Below are 18,839 nucleotides of genomic sequence, written 5' to 3'. Positions count from 1 at the left end.
GGACTCTGTAAGCCTTAGAGCTTCTGGAACAAAGCTTGTCCCAACCTCCACTGAATTGATACCACTGTGGCATCCCTGACCAATTCTCTGCTCTGAGGTCCCGCACTCCCGCAGGACCTGCTTGGGTGGTTACAGCAGTTTGCTCTTTCCCTTCCTGCCATAGAAGGTAAAACCCAGTTTCCAGCATATTAAATTACTTTCATTTTGGCCTTTTAACACTCCCCTTGGCTGTTTTCTTCTTGGCTCCGTCTGTACTTTGGGAAATAAACATCTTTAACACCCACTCATTAAAGGCCCACTCTGCCAGCTGGTCTTCTGGCCTCTGGAAGGACCACCAGCCTGGGCGGTCAGAGGGCCCCACAGATCAGTGCCCGAGACACTACCTTGGGAGTATTAGCAGTAATGGCTCAATCTGGACCCTACCCATTAAAGGACGATTGTGAGTTTTAAGTAGATGTCACAGACTCTGGAAATTTGCAGCCAAAAGCCAAATGGCCTTTCATAGAATCGGTTTTGAACATGGGGAAGGACTTACCCATGCTTTCCCGGAGTGGGTACCAGGAGGATCTCTCTTCCAGGCTCGTTGTGGGGCAGCAGCTGGGCGACATACCTCCCAGAAGGCTGCAGATGCCTGTGCACGGACACAGCCAGCCTGCAGTGTTCACTGCTGCTCCTCATCCATGGGCTCAGGATGGTGTGCTTGGAGTTCGCGGAGGTGTTGAGGAGGAGGAAGGAGCCTGGCAAAAGACAGAGAGGGTGACTCTGTGGGTGTGGCCAGACAGGAGGACCAGCAGCATCTCCGTGGCAGGGTATAGAGACCAATGGCACCAAAGTCAGCAAATGCTGGAGGCCTTTCTCACCTTCTTCACATACACCCAGCCCTCCTCCCCCTTTCTTAGATTATCTCTGTGAAAAGCAAAGCCTGAAGCAAGAGGTAATTCAGGACTTGGGCTTTAGAGTCAGGCAGACTAAGGTTCTCACCTTAGCTCCCCTATTAACTAGATCTATGTCCTTGAGTCTCAGGTTCTTCATCTGTAAAATGGGAATGAAAATGCCTACTTCACAGGGTGGTTATAAGGATCACTTGAGATAAGCATGGAGAGTTCTTTACCCAGTTTTGTGCAGAGAGGAAGGACCCTATTAAATAATCAGTTATTTGACTTCAACTGTCTTCTAAGTTAAAGCAGAGAAGATAGCTACAGATTCTTTGCGAGCCTATAACGGGCACAACTAATGGAGTCTCACAGGAAACTGGAGAAAAAGAGGGGGTATTACCTAATCCCCAAAGAGTAACCTAGGTGCTAAGACATTCTGCTGGATTTACATCCTGGTCTGCAGGGACGGCCTCGGCAGTCACCGCCTCTGTAAATGTGCCAAGAGTGGAGCAAGGACATGAGTGGCATCTTGGCAACATCCATGTAGGGTGTTTCCATGCCCCACGAGCCAGGCCACACTCTGGGGCTTCTCAGGCCTCCCGACAGGTCACAGTTCCAATAAAAGCTGACCCAAGTTCCCCATAGCACATTCAAGCCAACTTGGCACTCAATTTATGGCTGACTCAGAGTTTCTCTGGAATGTATGGGTTGGCTCTACAATCTCAAATAGTTCGGACCAGTTCAAGGTTTCCCTTGAGAGGTGGGTGGCTTGGAGAGGCAGCATTTGGGGCACACGTTCACGGCTCCTGATCGCTGATCCTTTGGTTTACTAGCTGAGTGATCTTGCGCAAAGCATTAACTTTCTCAGATTTCGGTTTCCTTGTTTACAAAACAGGGTGAGAAGGGTTGGCTGAACTCAATAATCTCTTAAGATCCATTTCAGCTCTTGAGTCTATGAGTCATGTGAATTTGTAACTGGTCTCCACAAGGAAAGCCCTACAAATCCCCCTGGTGCCGGCGTGCAGCAGAGTCTCCCTCGGGGGCAAGCCAAGCCTAATTCCAGTAGCACGGGCCAAGTGATCTCTAAGAAACCTGTATTCATGGGCTTACTGTTAGCATAAGAGCACAGCGCCATTTTATTGTTGTGGGCATGCCTTCTGATGCATTAATTTTATTTGCCACACTTCTGCCCTGAAGTTTTGGACCATTTGATGCATTGGAAGCCTATTGCAAGATCCCCAGTCCCTCCAGTGTGAACCAGCTAATGAGTGCTCAGCCTTCTGAAATCACTCCTGAGTGCTTCAAACTGGTCTCCTTCTACAGACAACCCAATTGACCATGTAGGTAAATGAACTAGCAGTCAGGGGTAGAGAATGATGCAGATGAAAAGAAGGGATCCCTACCAGAAGCATTCTTCAAGGAGAAGGTATTATGTCAGGAACTAGAGATTTGCAAAATTCTGGAAGTAGAGAAATGTGACTTCCAGTTACAATCAGGATGAGGTCAGCACAAGACTGTTTCTGAGCAGGACTGGGGACCTGGGGTAAGCACTAGAAGCTGAACCCTCTGTGATTGCTGGAATGTTTCAGCATGGCAGATAGACCAGTGAAAAGGGCTCGACAAACCTCAGTAAATAATCTATATTATGACCCTGTTTTACAATGGGGGAGATATTCTTGTCATGGGCACAGAGGTAGAAGAAAGGGACTAGAATCAAAAACTCAGAATTAGAAAGGACTTAAAGATCATTAATATGATGTGCTGGCTTTTCTAGAGAAGCAGACTGCAGGTCAGAATGGGGAAATGACTTGTCCAACATCTTGATTTGAAATTCCAGACCAGAGTCCAGGTGTCTGGACTTCTAACCAGGGCTCCTTCCCTTGTATATTTCTCATTATCCCACTGTATCCCTTATCCTAAAATACGATCAGTGTGCATTGTGGTCAAGCTGTAGGGCTCAGGCACTCAGAGGGTGAAGAAGAGAGAAATACAGGCAGTTGGGTGCTGGACCAAATCCATTTGTTCACTAGCTCCCTTCCTCACTCTTTCTTGCCCTCAAATTTCATTTCCTGGATGCCAGTGTTGAGCAAACATCCAAGCACTGGCTCTGCTCTGGGGACAGAGACAGAAACCAGAACACAGTTCTGGAACACGAGGTCCACAAGGGGGATGAGGTCATTGTAATAACTGCCATCAAAAGTAGAGGTTATAAAGTCATAAGACACATACAGGTGAAGCACTTTCAGAGGCTCTGGGAAGCAGACATTGGGTTCAGTTGGGAAGAGTCATAAAGAAGATGACCTCTGAGCTAGGTCTTACAGGGAGAGAAAGACAAAGATATTGGCAGAACCGGCCGTGTGGGAGATGAGGGAAGAAGAGAAAAGGCATAAATGTAGGAAGTGCGTAGTGGCACTGGGTTGCAGAGAGGCAGCTGAAGACAAGGCTGGGGCCTAAGGAAGGCTAGGGCAGTGGGGGTGGGAGCAGACCATACAGGACTTTTAATTCCTGGCTGAAGGTATTCAACTTTATTTTTGGAAAAGGTTTTTGAGGAGGAGAGTGAGGTCGTCAGAGTGGTGCTTCAGGAAGATGAATCTGGCATGGTGGGGGAAAGGTGGGGGTCAATACTGACCCGACCTCATCCTATAGCACCAGTCACACGAGGAAAGGCTGTGGCTAAATGCCAATGGGATGTGTTTAGGTTGTTACTGTTGTAAGCAAAAGTGCCATGTTGGGGACGGATTCTGGGATCACCTGGGGTTTCCAATACCAGATGAGTGTGTGTCTGTCCAGAGCAGGTGAGAGTCCTGGAAGCATCTCTGGGTGGCATAGTCTTGCTCCAGAAGCTTTGGGGCATGGTCTGGGGTTAGGATGGAGCCAGCCTGTCACATGTAAGGGAGCAGCAACTGGACCCTGGTCTGAGACCCTACTCTGATGTTTTCAAGTTGGTGGAATGTCATACTGAAACCCAGTTTTTGAGCTATGAGGGAAGGAATGTGGGCAAAAGAAAGGAAATGTTCTCCTTCTTCTCAGAAGGATTATGTGCGTGTGTGCACACACATCCCCCAGGGGAAACTCAAGTTCCCAGCGGGAGAAAATCAAGCTGAATCAGGTGCTAGGCTTAGGGCTCCCCCTGCACCACTCTTCCTCCCTCCTGAGGGTAGGAACACATGTAAACTCTGTCCTTGTAATTCAGGAGCTCAATAACGGGACTCTTTCAAAGTTGACTGGAAGATGGATTATTTTTCCAGTTCTAATATGTGAGATGATGTTTATATGAATTTTGTTTTGTGCAACCGGACTAGCAATAAAAGCCTGAGCTTAAAGTATTTTCACTGTCAATGAAACTCTAGTTGAGAGCTATCTCTTCATCAGGAGCTTTCCTCTCTCCAAAAAAAAAAAAAAAGAAAAAAAAGGAAAAAATACATTTCATAAGCTCCTTGGGATATTGTCAGTATAAATCTTTTAAAGTCAGTGAGCATTTCTGTCTCCCCTCCCTCTTTTCCGTTTCCTGTTTATTTTGCTCAGAATAGCTTGGGGCTACTCAGAGGCTCCTGGGGTCCCTTCTAATCAAGAAGGATGGCCTGGCAGCTCACAGACCCTCCCCCAGGCTGGGCCATGGGGGAGTGGAGAAGCAGATCAAAGAGCCTTGCTTAGACAGTTCCAGGATCATGTTTCCCTTATTAGTGGATCACGCTGATATGTTCAATGATTAAATATGGAATGGCCATTATTTTTTATGTTGGTCACCACTATAGGGATGTGTAACTCTTATCTCAGTCAGCAGGGGGCAAATTATGGGCCAGAAACCAAGGGGCGTGAACCTTGGAGTCAGACAGGCTCATTCATATCCAGGCTCTCTGTCTGTCTAGTTCTAAGCTTCAGACAAATGATTTAAACTCTTTAAACCTTAGTTTGCTCGACTGTAATATGTGTCTAGCCTATCTCACATGGCTGTTGTAGAGATTAAGTTAGATAACATGCGTGATGTGGCCAGTACAGTGCCTAGCTTCCATAGGTCCGTGACAGATGTTGCTTTTGTGCTTCCAGGGGTGTCTCAATGGGAAGCTCCTTTTAGCTCTCACTAAACTTGCAATCAGAAGGACTGAGTCAGGAAGACTAGGTCTGCCATGACCAAGCCTGCTTTGTCTATAAAATGAAAGGGTTGGATAGATCTCTCCAAGGACCCTCCCAGCTCCAAACTGTCAGTAATTTTATCTGCCTGCCTAGAATATTATCATTCTAAAGGAACCATGTCAAGTCTCCAAGCCCCAAGTCCTAAAGGCTTGTCCTAAGTCACCTCTGTGGCAGCTCTATACCAACAGTCTCAGTCGGTTGGCCAAATACACTGTGAACTGTGATTCCCTGCCCTGCTTCCTCTCTTCCAATTTCCACAAACACATCCCAAGGAAGGGCTCCTAAACTCGCATCATCTGTTTCTGTAGGCGCTTCTGCTACAAGGCTGGTACCACCTCTGAGTATCTGGTATTTAACACAATGCCTGCCACAGGGCAGGTACTCAGTGACTTCAAAAAGTCAAAATAATATATGCACATGGCCAGAAGTCAGTCCAGAACTGTACGTAGTAATAATTTTTTTAAATTTTATTGTGTTATGTTAGTCACCATACAATACATCATTGGTTTTTGATGTGGTGATCCACGATCCATTGTTTTCCTATAACACCCAGTGCTCCATGCAGTATTAAGGAGGGCACGTGATAATTTTTTAAAGCTATCCCCCAATCCTGCTCCTCTCTCCAAGTCCCAGAAACATTTTTAAGATTTCTAAGTTCTTTTGGTGGCCGCCTTCAGGATTCTAAATATGGCGATCATCTTGTTACTTGTTGAGGCAACAACTTTAGGCTCCTTACATCCATGGGACAGTTAAAAAAATGGTACTCTACCCCTTCTTCTAATTCTTGATTTTTTAAATCCCGTTTTTCTTTTTATTACTTGCCTTTTTAAATTTCCATGGCAAATGTATTACTTGTTCCATCAGCTTTATACACTATTTCCTGGCTCTCCTCACTAGAAGATGGCTGTTAGTCCTTCTGTCCTTCTCCGCACCTTCCTTGCCCGCGTCCACCTTCCAGGTCAGCTGGGCTTTTCCTCACACTGTCAACATTGCCTAAGAGTGATTAAGTCTTGTGTTTAGTTTACAAGCTGATGCTAAACTTTGACAATCAGTAAGTAGAGCTTATATACTGATGACTGTATATTTTTCCAGTGCAGTGAAGAAGGGTTATATTTGTGATCTTCTCCATAGGTCCAAACAACACATTTCTACTTCATGAAGAATGTTTCTAGCATCAGGATCAAATGAATATTCTCTCTTTCTCTGTCTTAATTTGCCTCATGTTTGAGCCCAGACTTTCTTATGCAGTTTGTCTTTCTGGAAATTTCTAGTTGCTGTTCTCTTTTATTTTATATCTGCCTTCTTTCTTTCTTTTTTCTATTTATTTTCCATCTGTCTTTTATACCATATCACCAACACCTTTATATATTCCTTGAAAAATCTCTCCCTTCTTCTCAAAGACACTGATTTCCTGTTTTAATTTGGACCAGCTGCTTTCTGGGCTTCCTGCAGAGCATTATTCTGGAATTTATTTTCACTGGGATTCTTCCATCAGTCCTACCATCCTTAGGAAACTTCCTCAGGGGAAACTCATCGTGAATCTTTGAATATCTGAAATATTTTTATTTTGTCTTCACACTTGGTTGACAGCTTTTCTGGCTATAGTCTCTAGATTAGAAATATTGCTTCAGAAGTTTGAAGGTCTTGCTTCAGTGTTGTCTAGCATCTGTGTGACTGAGGAGAAGTCTGAGGCTAGCTTTATTGCTATTCTTGGAGGTTTTCAGGATTTTTTTTTTTACCATAGGCTCCACGCCCAGTGTGGAGCCCAGTGTGAGGCTTGAACTCACCACCGTGAGATAAAGACCTGAGGTGATATCAAGAGCCAGATGCTTAATCAACTGAGCCACCCAGGTGCCCCTCAAGATCTTTTTTTTTTAACACTGAGTTGCTAAAATTTCAATACAATGTATCTAGGTACAGATCTTTATAAAAATTCTTCCTGGCATTTGGTGAGTTCTTTCACTCAGAAAACATACTCCTCTTTCATCTCTAGTAAATTTGTTTTATTATTTCTCTGATGCCTTCATTCTCCCCTCTGCTCAGCCTAAAATTTTTCTGAAGACCTTTATCTTTCAAATTAACCTCTGTTACCTAATTTATCCTTGTTTTCTCTGGGATCCATTTTTTTATGTTGATATTTCTTTTTCTTTTTTTCTTCTTTTTAAAAAGATTTACTTATCTATTTTAGAAAGAGAGAGTGTGTTTGTGTGGGGAGGGGCAGAGGGAGAGGGACAGAGAATCCCAAGCAGACTCCACACTGAGCGCAGAGCCTGACACAAGGCTTGATCCCAGGATTCTGAGATTACAACCTAAGCCAAACCAAGAGCCGGATGCTTAACCGACTGAGCCACCCAGGCGCCCCAATATTTCTTTTTCATTCTGCTGGGCTATTCATAGGCTGGGTGATCCTGGATCAGCACCTTACATTTAAACAGGAGAGACAAGGAATGCTGATAGGGACTTCAGCGCACATAGATGGTGCTTGCTCTCTCTGTCAGAACTGCCTGATGGCAGGTGTCAGGGCCATGCCACTCTGCTGGTGCCCACTCCCCACTCCCAATGACTCCCCAGGATGGACACACCACTCTGGGCATGAACACTGCTGCTAGCAGTCTTAGCACCTGAACTTTTAGAGATGAACTCCCTTTTCCTTTCCCCTGCAGTTAAATATCCTGCTACCTTTAGCCTGGAAAACTGGAGTTGAAAGGGGGTGGAGACATATGGGGAACCATACTCCAGAGGAATTTCACTCTGTTCCATCCTTTCGGAGCATCCCTTATCACTACTCGGCTGTGGTGCCTCCCAGCAGATGGGCTCCCTCCTCTGTGCTAAACTCTCCCTGCATCTTTTCAGCTATGACTGCTTCAGTTCCTCCATCACCAGCCTTGTGCTCTTAAAATCGTTCATGGTTTTCCTCTGGTTCTGTTTGCTAGTCAGAATTTATCCCTTCCTTGATCATCACTTGAGTGGTATTTCAGGACAGAAGGAGACAAGCGTGTGTGTAACCCACCATCCTGAACCAGAAGCCTCTTAATCATATTCTTTGAATAAAAACATCAGTAAACAGATGTGTAGATGGACAGACTTCTGTCTCAATAAATCACACAGCATTCTGCCACCATTGGCTAATTGTCCATGTTGCAATTAAACTGTTAAATCATTGTTATAAGCTATCACTCATTTGATTGATCATGATGCCGTTCATATTAGATGGGACCTAAGGAGCAACAGAAGTTAAATGGGCTGGAATACGGATAGAAGGTGTACAATATGACCCACGCAGGCCTCATACAGACACAGGCCACTAGATGTGGTGTCAGGGGATAATGCTGTGCTGTCCCCAGAGTACATGCCACAGAATACCAGCCCCACAGGGGGCTGACAGGTATCATGGGAAAGCTCTGGGATCAAGTAGGTTGGAAGGTTACTGGGTCAAACAAAAGGAAACAGGCTCTTCCACTGCAGGGCTTCTTAGAACCTTACTATGCCAAAGAGTCATGACTCTTTAAGAGTAGAACATAAAATTAAGATTACCCAAATTCCTTTGGGTACAGAACTCTTTTGCTTTTGTGTATAACGTACCATGGAATGTGCTCGGAAACCCGCCTCCAATGTATTTTTGCTTTAGAGACCGATTGTAGAAAGAAAGGGGGAAAAAATGAAAAAAGAAAAGAAGGTAGTGTAGAAGGCGAATGATCTATCTGTATCTCAAGCATCTCTTAAATCTTAAGTCTTCTTGGTTTGTCTGACTTTAAACTGTCATCTCATCAAGAACAGAAGCTCCTCGTGGCAGAATCCTGCTTCTGGAGAGGCTCCTGAGTTACCGTGTAGGTCTCTCTACCTGATCAGATTTAAAAGCGCTACATTCCACATCCAGCTTTAGAATGTCAGAGCTAGAGACAAATGTGGTGGTCACGAAGCTTACCCCCTGGCTGTACTGGGGAGAAAACCAAGAAGCAAAGAAGTGAACGACTTGCCCGAGGTCACACTGCAGATCAGTGGTGGGTCTGGAATTGGAAGCAAGGTTCTCAGACTCCCTTTCCAATGGAAGCTCCAGTCCCCACCTGTCCATGATGTTTTCGGCGAGACACCCTGTTGCCCCAGACCTCACTTTCCTTTCTTTGTACTATGACAACTCTGAGGACTAGGCCAAGCAGATGGTCTCAAGCCTATCATCTAACTACGCGCAGAGGTCAAAGACCAAGTTGTGGGCTGGTGGGACCCGGACAGATGAGTTCTCCTTTAGAAATCACTCGTGGGGGCCTATGGTGGCCTATGGTGGTTCCCAGTGGCTGGGCAGTATGTGAAGGTCTCCTCTGCTCATGTAATCTTACAAAGTGGCCAAAGCACACTGGTACTACATTAAGAGTTCCCTTATTGTTTATTTTTCAAATTCAAATTCTGCTACCCTACCCTCAACTCAGGTTTCAGGTTTTAGCACAGAATTTTGAAATTTAGAGGAAGGAATAGGTGGGATTATCCCCACTGGGGTGCTTGGCCTAATGGTGGGTTAACTTAGGAATTCAGAACTTCAAAGACCTAGAGCTCTTGAGGGTCATCAAGCACCACCTTTCACCTTGCAGGGGAGGACACTCAATCCAGTAGGGGGAAGGGATATGGCTGGGCTCCAGAGAGGGCTGCTGGGCTGTGGTAGGACCCAGCCCTGGGCACTTTGACCATCTCTGCTGTGATGATCCACCACCAGCACTTAAATGTATTGCTTTACTGCCCCTTCATTGCAAAGCACTCTGAAGAGAAATGGTATCAGTTTTTGAGATCAAATGATGAGAAAAACCAAGTGTGCTCATTAAGGGAGGGAAAGGAGGTAGGGGGAGTTGATTTTCCTTGACAGTATTATTAATCTTAACACTATGAGTTCAGTTGTAGCCTAAAGTCGCAGTACGCTTGCATGTTTGGTGGAGTTCTGCAAACTCCCTCTTAGGTCCAAGTTTATTAAGGCGAAAAGAATTCATGCTTGTGTGTGTGTATAGTAAGTATGCGTAGATTTGTGTGTGCATGTATATAAATAGCTATATAAGGGCGTATATCTGTGTGTATGTGTGCATGCTTATACAGATCCCTCATTAGATCTCTGGCCCTCTTAAAAAGAATAAATCTTTCTGGGAGACACACATTTTTTTTAACCAACAGGTTTCGTTTAGGAGAAAGGGAAAAAGCCAATAATCTCTACATACTGCGTGTGTCCTGGGGTGTCAGCAAAAAAAGATAATAAAATGCAAAGCAAATAAATAGAAGGAACAGAAGCTAAAGTGCTGAGAAACCTTTTTTTCCCTAAGAGCTCATTTTGGTAATCCTCAAGGAAAATAGAAAAGCACTTGATCTGATAAGAGGGAGAAAGGAGAAGCCAAATGAAAACTAAACAATTGATTTAATTCAATGAGAAGCAGGAGGAAGGAGAGAGAAAATTATCTGCTGCAGGCGGGGTAGGAAAGGGAGGCAGTTAGGGGACCAAAGTGCCTTTGTCATAACAAAATCCACTTTGGAGGGAGAGAAGCATGAAATCAGGTTTTCCCTTATCCACATTGGTTCTTAGCTCTGGAATCAGATTATTCAACTTTTGCTTTAAGTCCCAGATGTCAGGGTATAAAAATTGTCCATGTTACTTTTTAAAATTTTTGCTAAGAGGTAGCAGATTTTATTACCTTTTCTATGCATTTCATTGATTATTTTTTAAATTAAAAATTTAAAAAGCAATTTTTTACCCATTTCCTTGTGGGAGTCTCACAGGATCTTAGCTTCATGATCTTAAGTTCTGATGTTCCATGTACCATGGCTCTCAGACACTCCTCTGTTGAAGGAGTACAAAACGTGGGCCAACATTGACAACCAAGCTACGCGGCCGAAAAGCAAGAGAAGGCCACCATGTCACCTGCATGCCACTCTGGGCATGCTGCATTAAGCACCAAGAGAACACCCCGTCCAAATCTTCATTTTTCAAAAGAGGGAACTCACATGTAGGAAAGCGAGGGGCCTGTCTGAGGCAGGAGGGGCATGGCAGGATGGCTAGGCGGAGTTCTCAAAGGTTCTAGAACAAGCTGGGTTTCTTCCAACTGGTCTTCCCACTTCTCGCTTACCTTCCCCCCTTCCATTCTGCACACATAGCCAAAGCCATCTTCTTAAATAGACTTAGTCACTCTCTTGTTCAAAACTCGCCAATAGCTTCCCACCGACCATGAATTAAAATCCAAATTTCCTACTATGGTCTACAAGGAAGTCCAGAGGGGACCTGACCTGTAGCAGATGCTGTAGGTGGGCTCACTCAACTCAACTCTCTGACCAACTTCCTTCTCACTTGCCTTTCTCTTTTATTGAGACTGGAAGTTCAAAAATGACTAGATTTCACCAGCCTTCTTGACAGATAGGAGTGGCCGTGTGACACAGTCTGGCCAGTGAACTGTAAGCAGAAGTGTGCTCAGAGGGTTGCCAGACTTAGCAAATAAAGATACAAGACATCCTGTCAAATGTGAATTGTATTAATAAATAGTGAATAATGTTTTCAGTACAAATATGTCTCAAATACCGCATGGGTCATGCTGAGACTGAAAACATTATTTGTTGTTTCTCTGAAACATTTAACTGGACATCCTGTGTTTTATCTGGCAACCCTATGTGCTGGAGAATTTTGAGACATCCCCCCTCCCCCAACGCTTCTTTCTTTTTCTTGCCTGGAACACAGACAGAAGACCTGGCCAGGTGGCAGCAGTCTCGTGACTATAAAATGACAAGCAAGAGCACGTCGAATGGCAAGGGAGTTGAGTCACTAATGGGGTTGCTGGACATCTGCGCCATGGCTTGTCTCTGGTCTTCTTACGGGAAAAATAAAACAAAGCATCCAAGATCTTTCTTTGGCTAAGCCCCTGTAGCAAGGGCTTCGGGAGCCATGTAGCTGACTCCGTGAGCAGGGATCTTGGCTGTGTCGGGCCAGCTGTTAGTGCCTAACCCAGCGACAGCGACAGTGCTTCTGCAATGAGTATTTGCTGAATGGATCAAGAAAAGAGAAAGCAGATAATTCATCTGTTTCCTTGTATCTTATCTAGACGGGTGTCATTCTTCTTATTTATATTGGGGAGAACATTGTTCCCTTTGAACTGATTGGTGGCTATAGAAGGATAATCATTTACAACACAAAACAAATCGAGGGGAGAGGGGTGAGGGGATGGGTTAGCCTGGTGATGGGTATTAAAGAGGGCACGTTCTGCACGGAGCACTGGGTGTTATGCACAAACAATGAATCATGGAACACTACATCTAAAACTAATGATGTACTGTATGGTGATTAACATAACAATTAAAAAAGTAAAAAAAAATCAATTTTTAAGATGCCTGGAAATTTAGACTCTTAAGATCAGTGTTTCTCAAATTGTGGTTTATAACCCATTAGTGGGCCATGAAATCACTTTAGTGGGTCACGACCAGCATTAAATAAAGAGGAGGAGAAGGAGAAAGAGGAGGAAATCAGGAGGAGAAAAAAGTAGAGTGGAATTTTAAAAGATCCACATTATAATTTTCCTTTGGGAAATAATGGCTGTTGATATATGCACACACACAGATACACACATACGCACACAGACACACATACACACACATACAGACACACACACATACACACATGCACACATATATATACATAAACACACATACACACACACGTTTTTGTATAAAGTGTATTTCTTACTGCGAGTCACAGTTAATAAAATGGAAAGGCTTGAGATGAGTAGTGTTCAAATTTCAAATGTCCATATATGGAAATTCTATTGGCCGAATTCTGGTCCCTGAGCCACCTCCCATTAGCTGAGTGACTTTGGGAGGAGAAGTAATCTGTCATCTCCAATTGGAGCTATGTCTAATATGCCAGCCGCTAGCTAAGCCTGACCACCAGTCCTCAAAATGTGGCTCATGCAGCTGAGGAACTGAATTCTTCATTTTATTTAATTTTGATTAATCCACATTTGAAAACTGACAGTTGATTCGGTTATTGGAAAAATATGTTGGAACAACTTGGGTATGTCAATCTGATTTTTCAACTATGAAGTTTAGGAGATACAGATAAAATATTTCAGATGAATATGTAGCTTCCAAGTTGAAATGTACTGTCAGCATAAAATGCATCCTGGATTTAATACAGGAAAAGAATATACAATATTTCATCAATAATTTTATATTGATTACATGTTGGATAATATTGGGTATATTGGGTTAAAGAAAATATCTATTTTTAGTAAAATCATGCTTTTTGTAATGTGTTTTCTAGAAAATCCAAAATTACATTTTTGGCTCCTATTATATTTCTCTTGGACAGCACTACTACTCTAAGGATTAAGTGTTGTGCCCTAGGCCACTAAATGAGTAAGTGCTTCAACCACTATTACGATCCGGGTCATCTGACTCCAAATCCATGGCTCTTCCCATTAAACTACAACAAATCACATCTCCCTAGGCTTCACTGTTATCTTTAAAAACAGTGAGTGAAGGGGCACCTGGGTGGCTCAGTTGGTTAAGCAGCTGCCTTCAGCTCAGGTCATGATCCCAGGGTCCTGGGATCGAGCCCCGCTTCGGGCTCCCTGCTCAGCAGAGAGCCTGCTTCTCCCTCTCCCTCTGCCTGCCACTCTGCCTACTTGTGCTGTCTCTCTGTCAAATAAATAAATAAATAATATCTTTTAAAAAAAAAAAAACAGTGAGTGAATATAGATGTAGGATGGTAAGGATAATGATGGCTAACATTTAATGCGTGCCTAACATGTCCCAGGCACTGAGTTAACATCTTGTAAGATTTATTGCACTTGATCTCACAACAACCTAGTAAGTAGGTATATGAGCATTATATCCACTTCTTAGATGAGGAAACGGAGGCTCAGAGAGATCAATTAACTTGCCTATCAGCTCAACGTGGTGCAGACTAAGTGGCCCAGAGGCTGGGAGATCCATGCAGATGACTGAACATTTAGGGCCTTTCCCTGGATTACAGCCCTCACGAAAGCAGCTGGGCTCTGTTTGGGTGACAGAGAAGCAGCTGTATCTTCCAGAGTCCTGTTAGATTCATTTCCTTTGGGAAATAACATCTGCCGATCTTGCTGCTGATTCCAGTACCATACAGTAAAAATCTCCAAGCACCACAGTCATTGAATATATAGATAAGGTCAAGTAGGTGACTTTGTATCTGAAAAATTTTCAGCCAGAAAATTGAAATATGGGCTTCATTACTATGGAGGCTTATTTAAAGATCTACTTGCAATGTGAAGTTAAATTTCAATAATAGCTTCAAAGATAGGGACAAATCATACTTTCCCAGTGAAATTACTTTCTTTTATTATAAACATTGTGTATGTTCATTAAATGCAATTAGGAAAAAAAAAGAGAAAACAATTTATCTAGAGTCTTACTATGCAAACTTTCTATTTTACTTGTTTTTTTGTTCCTCCATATGCATATGATTTTTAAAATTGATAATCCTATTAAATATAATTTTTCCTTGCTTAACACTGTATCATAGGCATTTTCTATGCTTTTAAGTAGGCTTTGCAAATATATTTATTATAATACTTGTATGATAGTCCAATAAGTGGACATCACATTTGAACTATTTCTTTAGTTTAGACAGTTAGGTTGTTTCCATTTTTTTTGCCATTAAAGATAAAGTTGTTCTCTTGCTCCTCAGCATATCACAGTCTTTCTGGAGGGGTAGTCGATCAACAGGAATAAAAATCTTAAATTGTGCATGTTCACAATTGCCTTTCTACAGGTCTGCTTTAAAAAACAGAGTTATATATCCAGACTTCTTGGCAAAATCGCTTAGCATTATTTATGTGAGCCAATATTTAGAAATGGTAAATGTTGGACATAGGATATTCGTTAAGTAATGTATGGTGTAGCTATGTGATAAAGTACTTCAGGAAGCCACTAAAAAAAAATCCTGTCTTGTAGAACAGGTGAGGATTATTAAATACCATTAGCAATAATAAACCATAGCTTTCTTTATTTAGTGCCAGGCACTAAATACATATTTAGGAACCAATGTAACCCTTAACAACCTATGTGCTCGGTACTTTTGTTATCCATGTCCTTTGCACAGAGGAGGAAACAAGCTGGCAGCTGAGTAAGCAACGGGGCCAGGACACAAACCTGGGGGTCTGTCTCCAGGGCTTACCTCCTTAACCTCCGTGCTGTAGAAATACTGAGGATGTTCACGGTCTATCACTAGATGGAAAATGCAAGGCCAAAACAGCAAGGATAGCGTGACCCCAATATAGTAAAATATAATAAGTATATGAGTATGTATATGAAAAAAGAAAATACTTGAGGGTATTCACCAAAAGGTTAAGTGGGTAAGCCCAGGTGGTAGAATATTTTTCTTTGTACTTTTTTGAATTTTCCAAAGCACGTATTATTTTTTTGGTATTTTTTATTGTAGTAAAATATACATAACATAGAATTTACCATTTTAACCATTTTTTAAAAAGATTTATTTATTTATTTGAGAAAGCGAGAGAACATGAGCAGGGGGAGAGGCAAAGGGAGAAGGAGAGAGAGAATCCCAGCAGACTCCCCACCGAGTGCAGAGCCTGACGTGGAGCTTGATCCCACGACCTTGAGATTGTGACCTGAGTGGAAACCAAGAGTTGGACGTTCAACTGACTGAACCCAGGCACCGTCCATTTAAAAATTTTTAAAAAAATTTATTAGAGAGAGAGAGAGTATGAACAGGGTGAGGGGCAGAGGGAGAGGGAGAATCAGGCTCCCCATCCCAGGACACAGGGATTATCACCTGAGCCAAAGGCAGATGCTTAACCAACTGAGCCACCCAGGCATCCCTGGGCGCCCCCCCATTTTAACCATTTTTAAATGTACAGTTTGGTGGCATTAAGTATACTCACAATGTTGTGCCACTATCATTACCATCCAACCAAGAACTTTCTCAGCATCTCAAACAGAAGCTCCCAATTACCACTTTCCCCCAGCCCTTGGTAACTTCTTTCTGTCTCTATGAACTTGACTACTCTAGGTACCTCACGAAAGTGGAATCATACATGTGTCTTTTTGTGATTGGCTTATTTCATTGAATATAATTTCTTCAAGGTTCATATATGTTGTAGTATGTGTCAGAATTTCATTCCTTGTTAAGGTTGAATAGTATTCTATTGTATGGATAGGCCACATTTTGTTTATCCATTCATCTGCTGATGGACATGTGGGTTTTTCTACCTTTTGGCTATTGTGAATAATGTCACCATGAACATGGGTGTACAAGTATCTGTTGGAATCCCTGCTTTTAGTTCTTTGGGGGAATTGCTGGGTCATATGGGAATTCTAGGTTTAACCTTTGGTAGAACCGCCTAATTGTTTCCTGCAGCAGCCACATTCCCACCAGCATTGTACGAGGACTCCAATTTCTCTACATGCTCACCAATATTTGTTATTTTCTTTTCTTCTTTAAATAATAGCCATCCTAATCGGTATAAAGTGGTATCTCATTGTGGTTTTGATTTGCATTTCCCTAACGACTAGTGATGTTGAGCATCTTTTCTTGTACTTATTGGCCATTTGTAAATCTTCTTTGGAGAAATGTCTATTCAAGTCCTTTGTCCAATTCTTAATTGGGTTGTTTGTTTTCATCTGTTACTTTTTAAATTAGAAAAATAAACCACAGTGACTTTTATGTAGGATTTTAAAAAATACACATCTGATTGTGTTTTTTCTTGCCTCTCTGCCTTGGGCTGCTTCTGGGATGAAATTCATGCTACCAAAGCATGGGTGGGTGAGGCTCTCTCTGCAGCCTCCTATCACACTCAATGTTGCAGGAGTTCCAACCTTCTTGCAGACACTATACTCTTGCCCATGCTCAGGCCTTTGCAGAGATCTCCTTCCCTTCTCTTCTCCCTTCGTATTGCCCTTCTTTATCCAGCCAAATTCTCATCACCCTTTAAGAATCATCTCAGGATCATGAATGCCTGCTATGTCCTAGGCACCATCTATGAAGATCTCCACGCATCATCTCACTTAACCTTGTAATAGCCCCTGGACTGAAATATTATCGTTATTAGTACTTTTTGAATGGGACCAGTAAAGCTCAAAGAAGAGAAATAACTTGCCTAGTCTGGAAGATGGCCTCACCTAGAATTCAAACCCAGTTCTCTGTGACTCCTCAGTCCTTAGCCTTCTGCCACACAGCTGGGCTAGCCTACATAGACAGTGTTCCTGTGACCTGTTGCCACAAAACTTGGTAAGATAAAACAACCACCATTATACCATGCTTCTGCATTCTGTGGGGAAGGAAGTTGTGCAGGGCATAGTGTGGCTGCCTTAGCTCTGCCTCATAGTGTCTGGAGCCTCAGATGGGAAGATTCAACAAGTCTAGAGGCTGGTCTAGGCCCTGGGCTGGGGTGACTCACAGATGGGCCTCATTCTGAAACTGCTCACCAGAATGTCCACATTTAACTCTCTGTGTAGACCAGGAGCGCTCACAGCAGGGTGGCTTGCAGGTGTTTGGACTGCTTACATATTGGCACAGGGGCTCCAAGAATGAATGTTCTAGTGAAACAGTAGAAGCTAGGCGGCCTTTTATGATCTAGTCTTAGAAATCACTTGGCAGCACGTCTTCCCGCAATCTGGTCAATGTAGTCATAAACCTACTCCGATTCAAGGGGGAGGGCACATAGATCCACCTCTCAATGGATGGAGTTTTAAAGATTTTTGCAGCCATGCTCTAAAACCACAATTGATGGGATCAGCTGTGATCTATGCTGGGGCATCTCGCTAGATTGATAAAGACTGAAGAATCTGAAGGGATTGGGGCCAAACATTGGCTCTATGATCAGCCTAAAAATCAGCTTTCCAAGAGTCCAAAGAATAGTGGCCAAAGTGGTGGAGAAAGCTCATCTTGATCTGAGTCAGCACTGTTATTTGAGACGACCTAATCTAAGGTATCTTGTAATGCCACCGAGGCTTCCAGGCAGAGGTGATGGGCGAGGCTGATCAGGGAGCAGATTATGACCACTTAATCTTGTTTCCTGATGATGGATCATGGTGGAAGGCATGGGTTTTGGAATCAGACAGACATGGGTTCAAACACAAGCTTGACTGTTTCCCAACTCTGTGAACCTGAGCAAATAACTTGACCTTTCTAAGTTTTAGTTCGCTTTTATGTTAAATGAGGTAATACAAGCTACCTCTACCGGGACTCTAGTGAGATGTCAATGAGAAAGCGCCAACATGGCGCCTGGAGCATAGTATGCACTTATAAGTGTTAGTTATAATTATTCATCATTCAATCCCTCATTAAACACGTGTTTATTGAACACTTAAAAAAAAAAAAAGAATCATCTCAGTATTATTTCTTCAAATAATCCTTCCAAACCCTCCAGGCTGGGCTATGGTCTTACTCCTGCCTTTGCTACATGCTCTGGATGCCTTTGCCATTTGCCTCCTAATGATGGAGTTATCTGTGCATGTCTCTCGCACAGGTCGTGCTCACTCATTGAGAGTAAGTGTGGGCCCTTGCCATCTGCATACACCAATTCCTAGTACAGAGAAGGAGCTCAATATTTGCTTAAGAGAACTGAACTCTTGATTTCTATTAACTAACTGCTTACCAACAAGGCTTTCTACTTTGTCTATCAGTAATGCATAGAAGTACCTGTTTCATTGCACTCTTGGCTGCATTGGGAATGATAATATTTGTTGTTTCAATTTGCATTTCTTTAATTACTAGTGAGGTTGAGTCATCTCCCCATATGTTCTTCAGTTAGTTATTCCTTCTCTTTTGTGAACTGCCTGTTCATTGCTTTTGTTCAGCCATCTATAGCAGGGTTACTT

At 43.0% G+C, this 18,839-nt stretch overlaps 1 protein-coding gene across 1 annotated transcript in view; it reads right to left on the bottom strand.

The window, feature by feature from the left end:
* Positions 1-18,839, bottom strand: part of LOC145716006 (ALK tyrosine kinase receptor-like) — a 541,645-nt gene that overhangs the window by 195,619 nt on the left and 327,187 nt on the right. Inside the window, exon 4 of the mRNA XM_081797301.1 lies at positions 536-737. Within this exon, the coding sequence (XP_081653427.1) occupies positions 536-737 (202 nt within the window). The remainder of the gene's footprint in view (positions 1-535; positions 738-18,839) is intronic.

The sequence above is a fragment of the Leptonychotes weddellii genome, chromosome 10 (genome assembly GCF_054177405.1).
Source record: "Leptonychotes weddellii isolate Sample4059 chromosome 10, ASM5417740v2, whole genome shotgun sequence".
In the NCBI taxonomy this organism is placed as follows: Eukaryota; Metazoa; Chordata; class Mammalia; order Carnivora; family Phocidae; genus Leptonychotes; species Leptonychotes weddellii.
The sequence above is the reverse complement of the archived record's forward strand: the minus strand, read 5'-3'. Positions and strand labels throughout refer to the sequence as shown.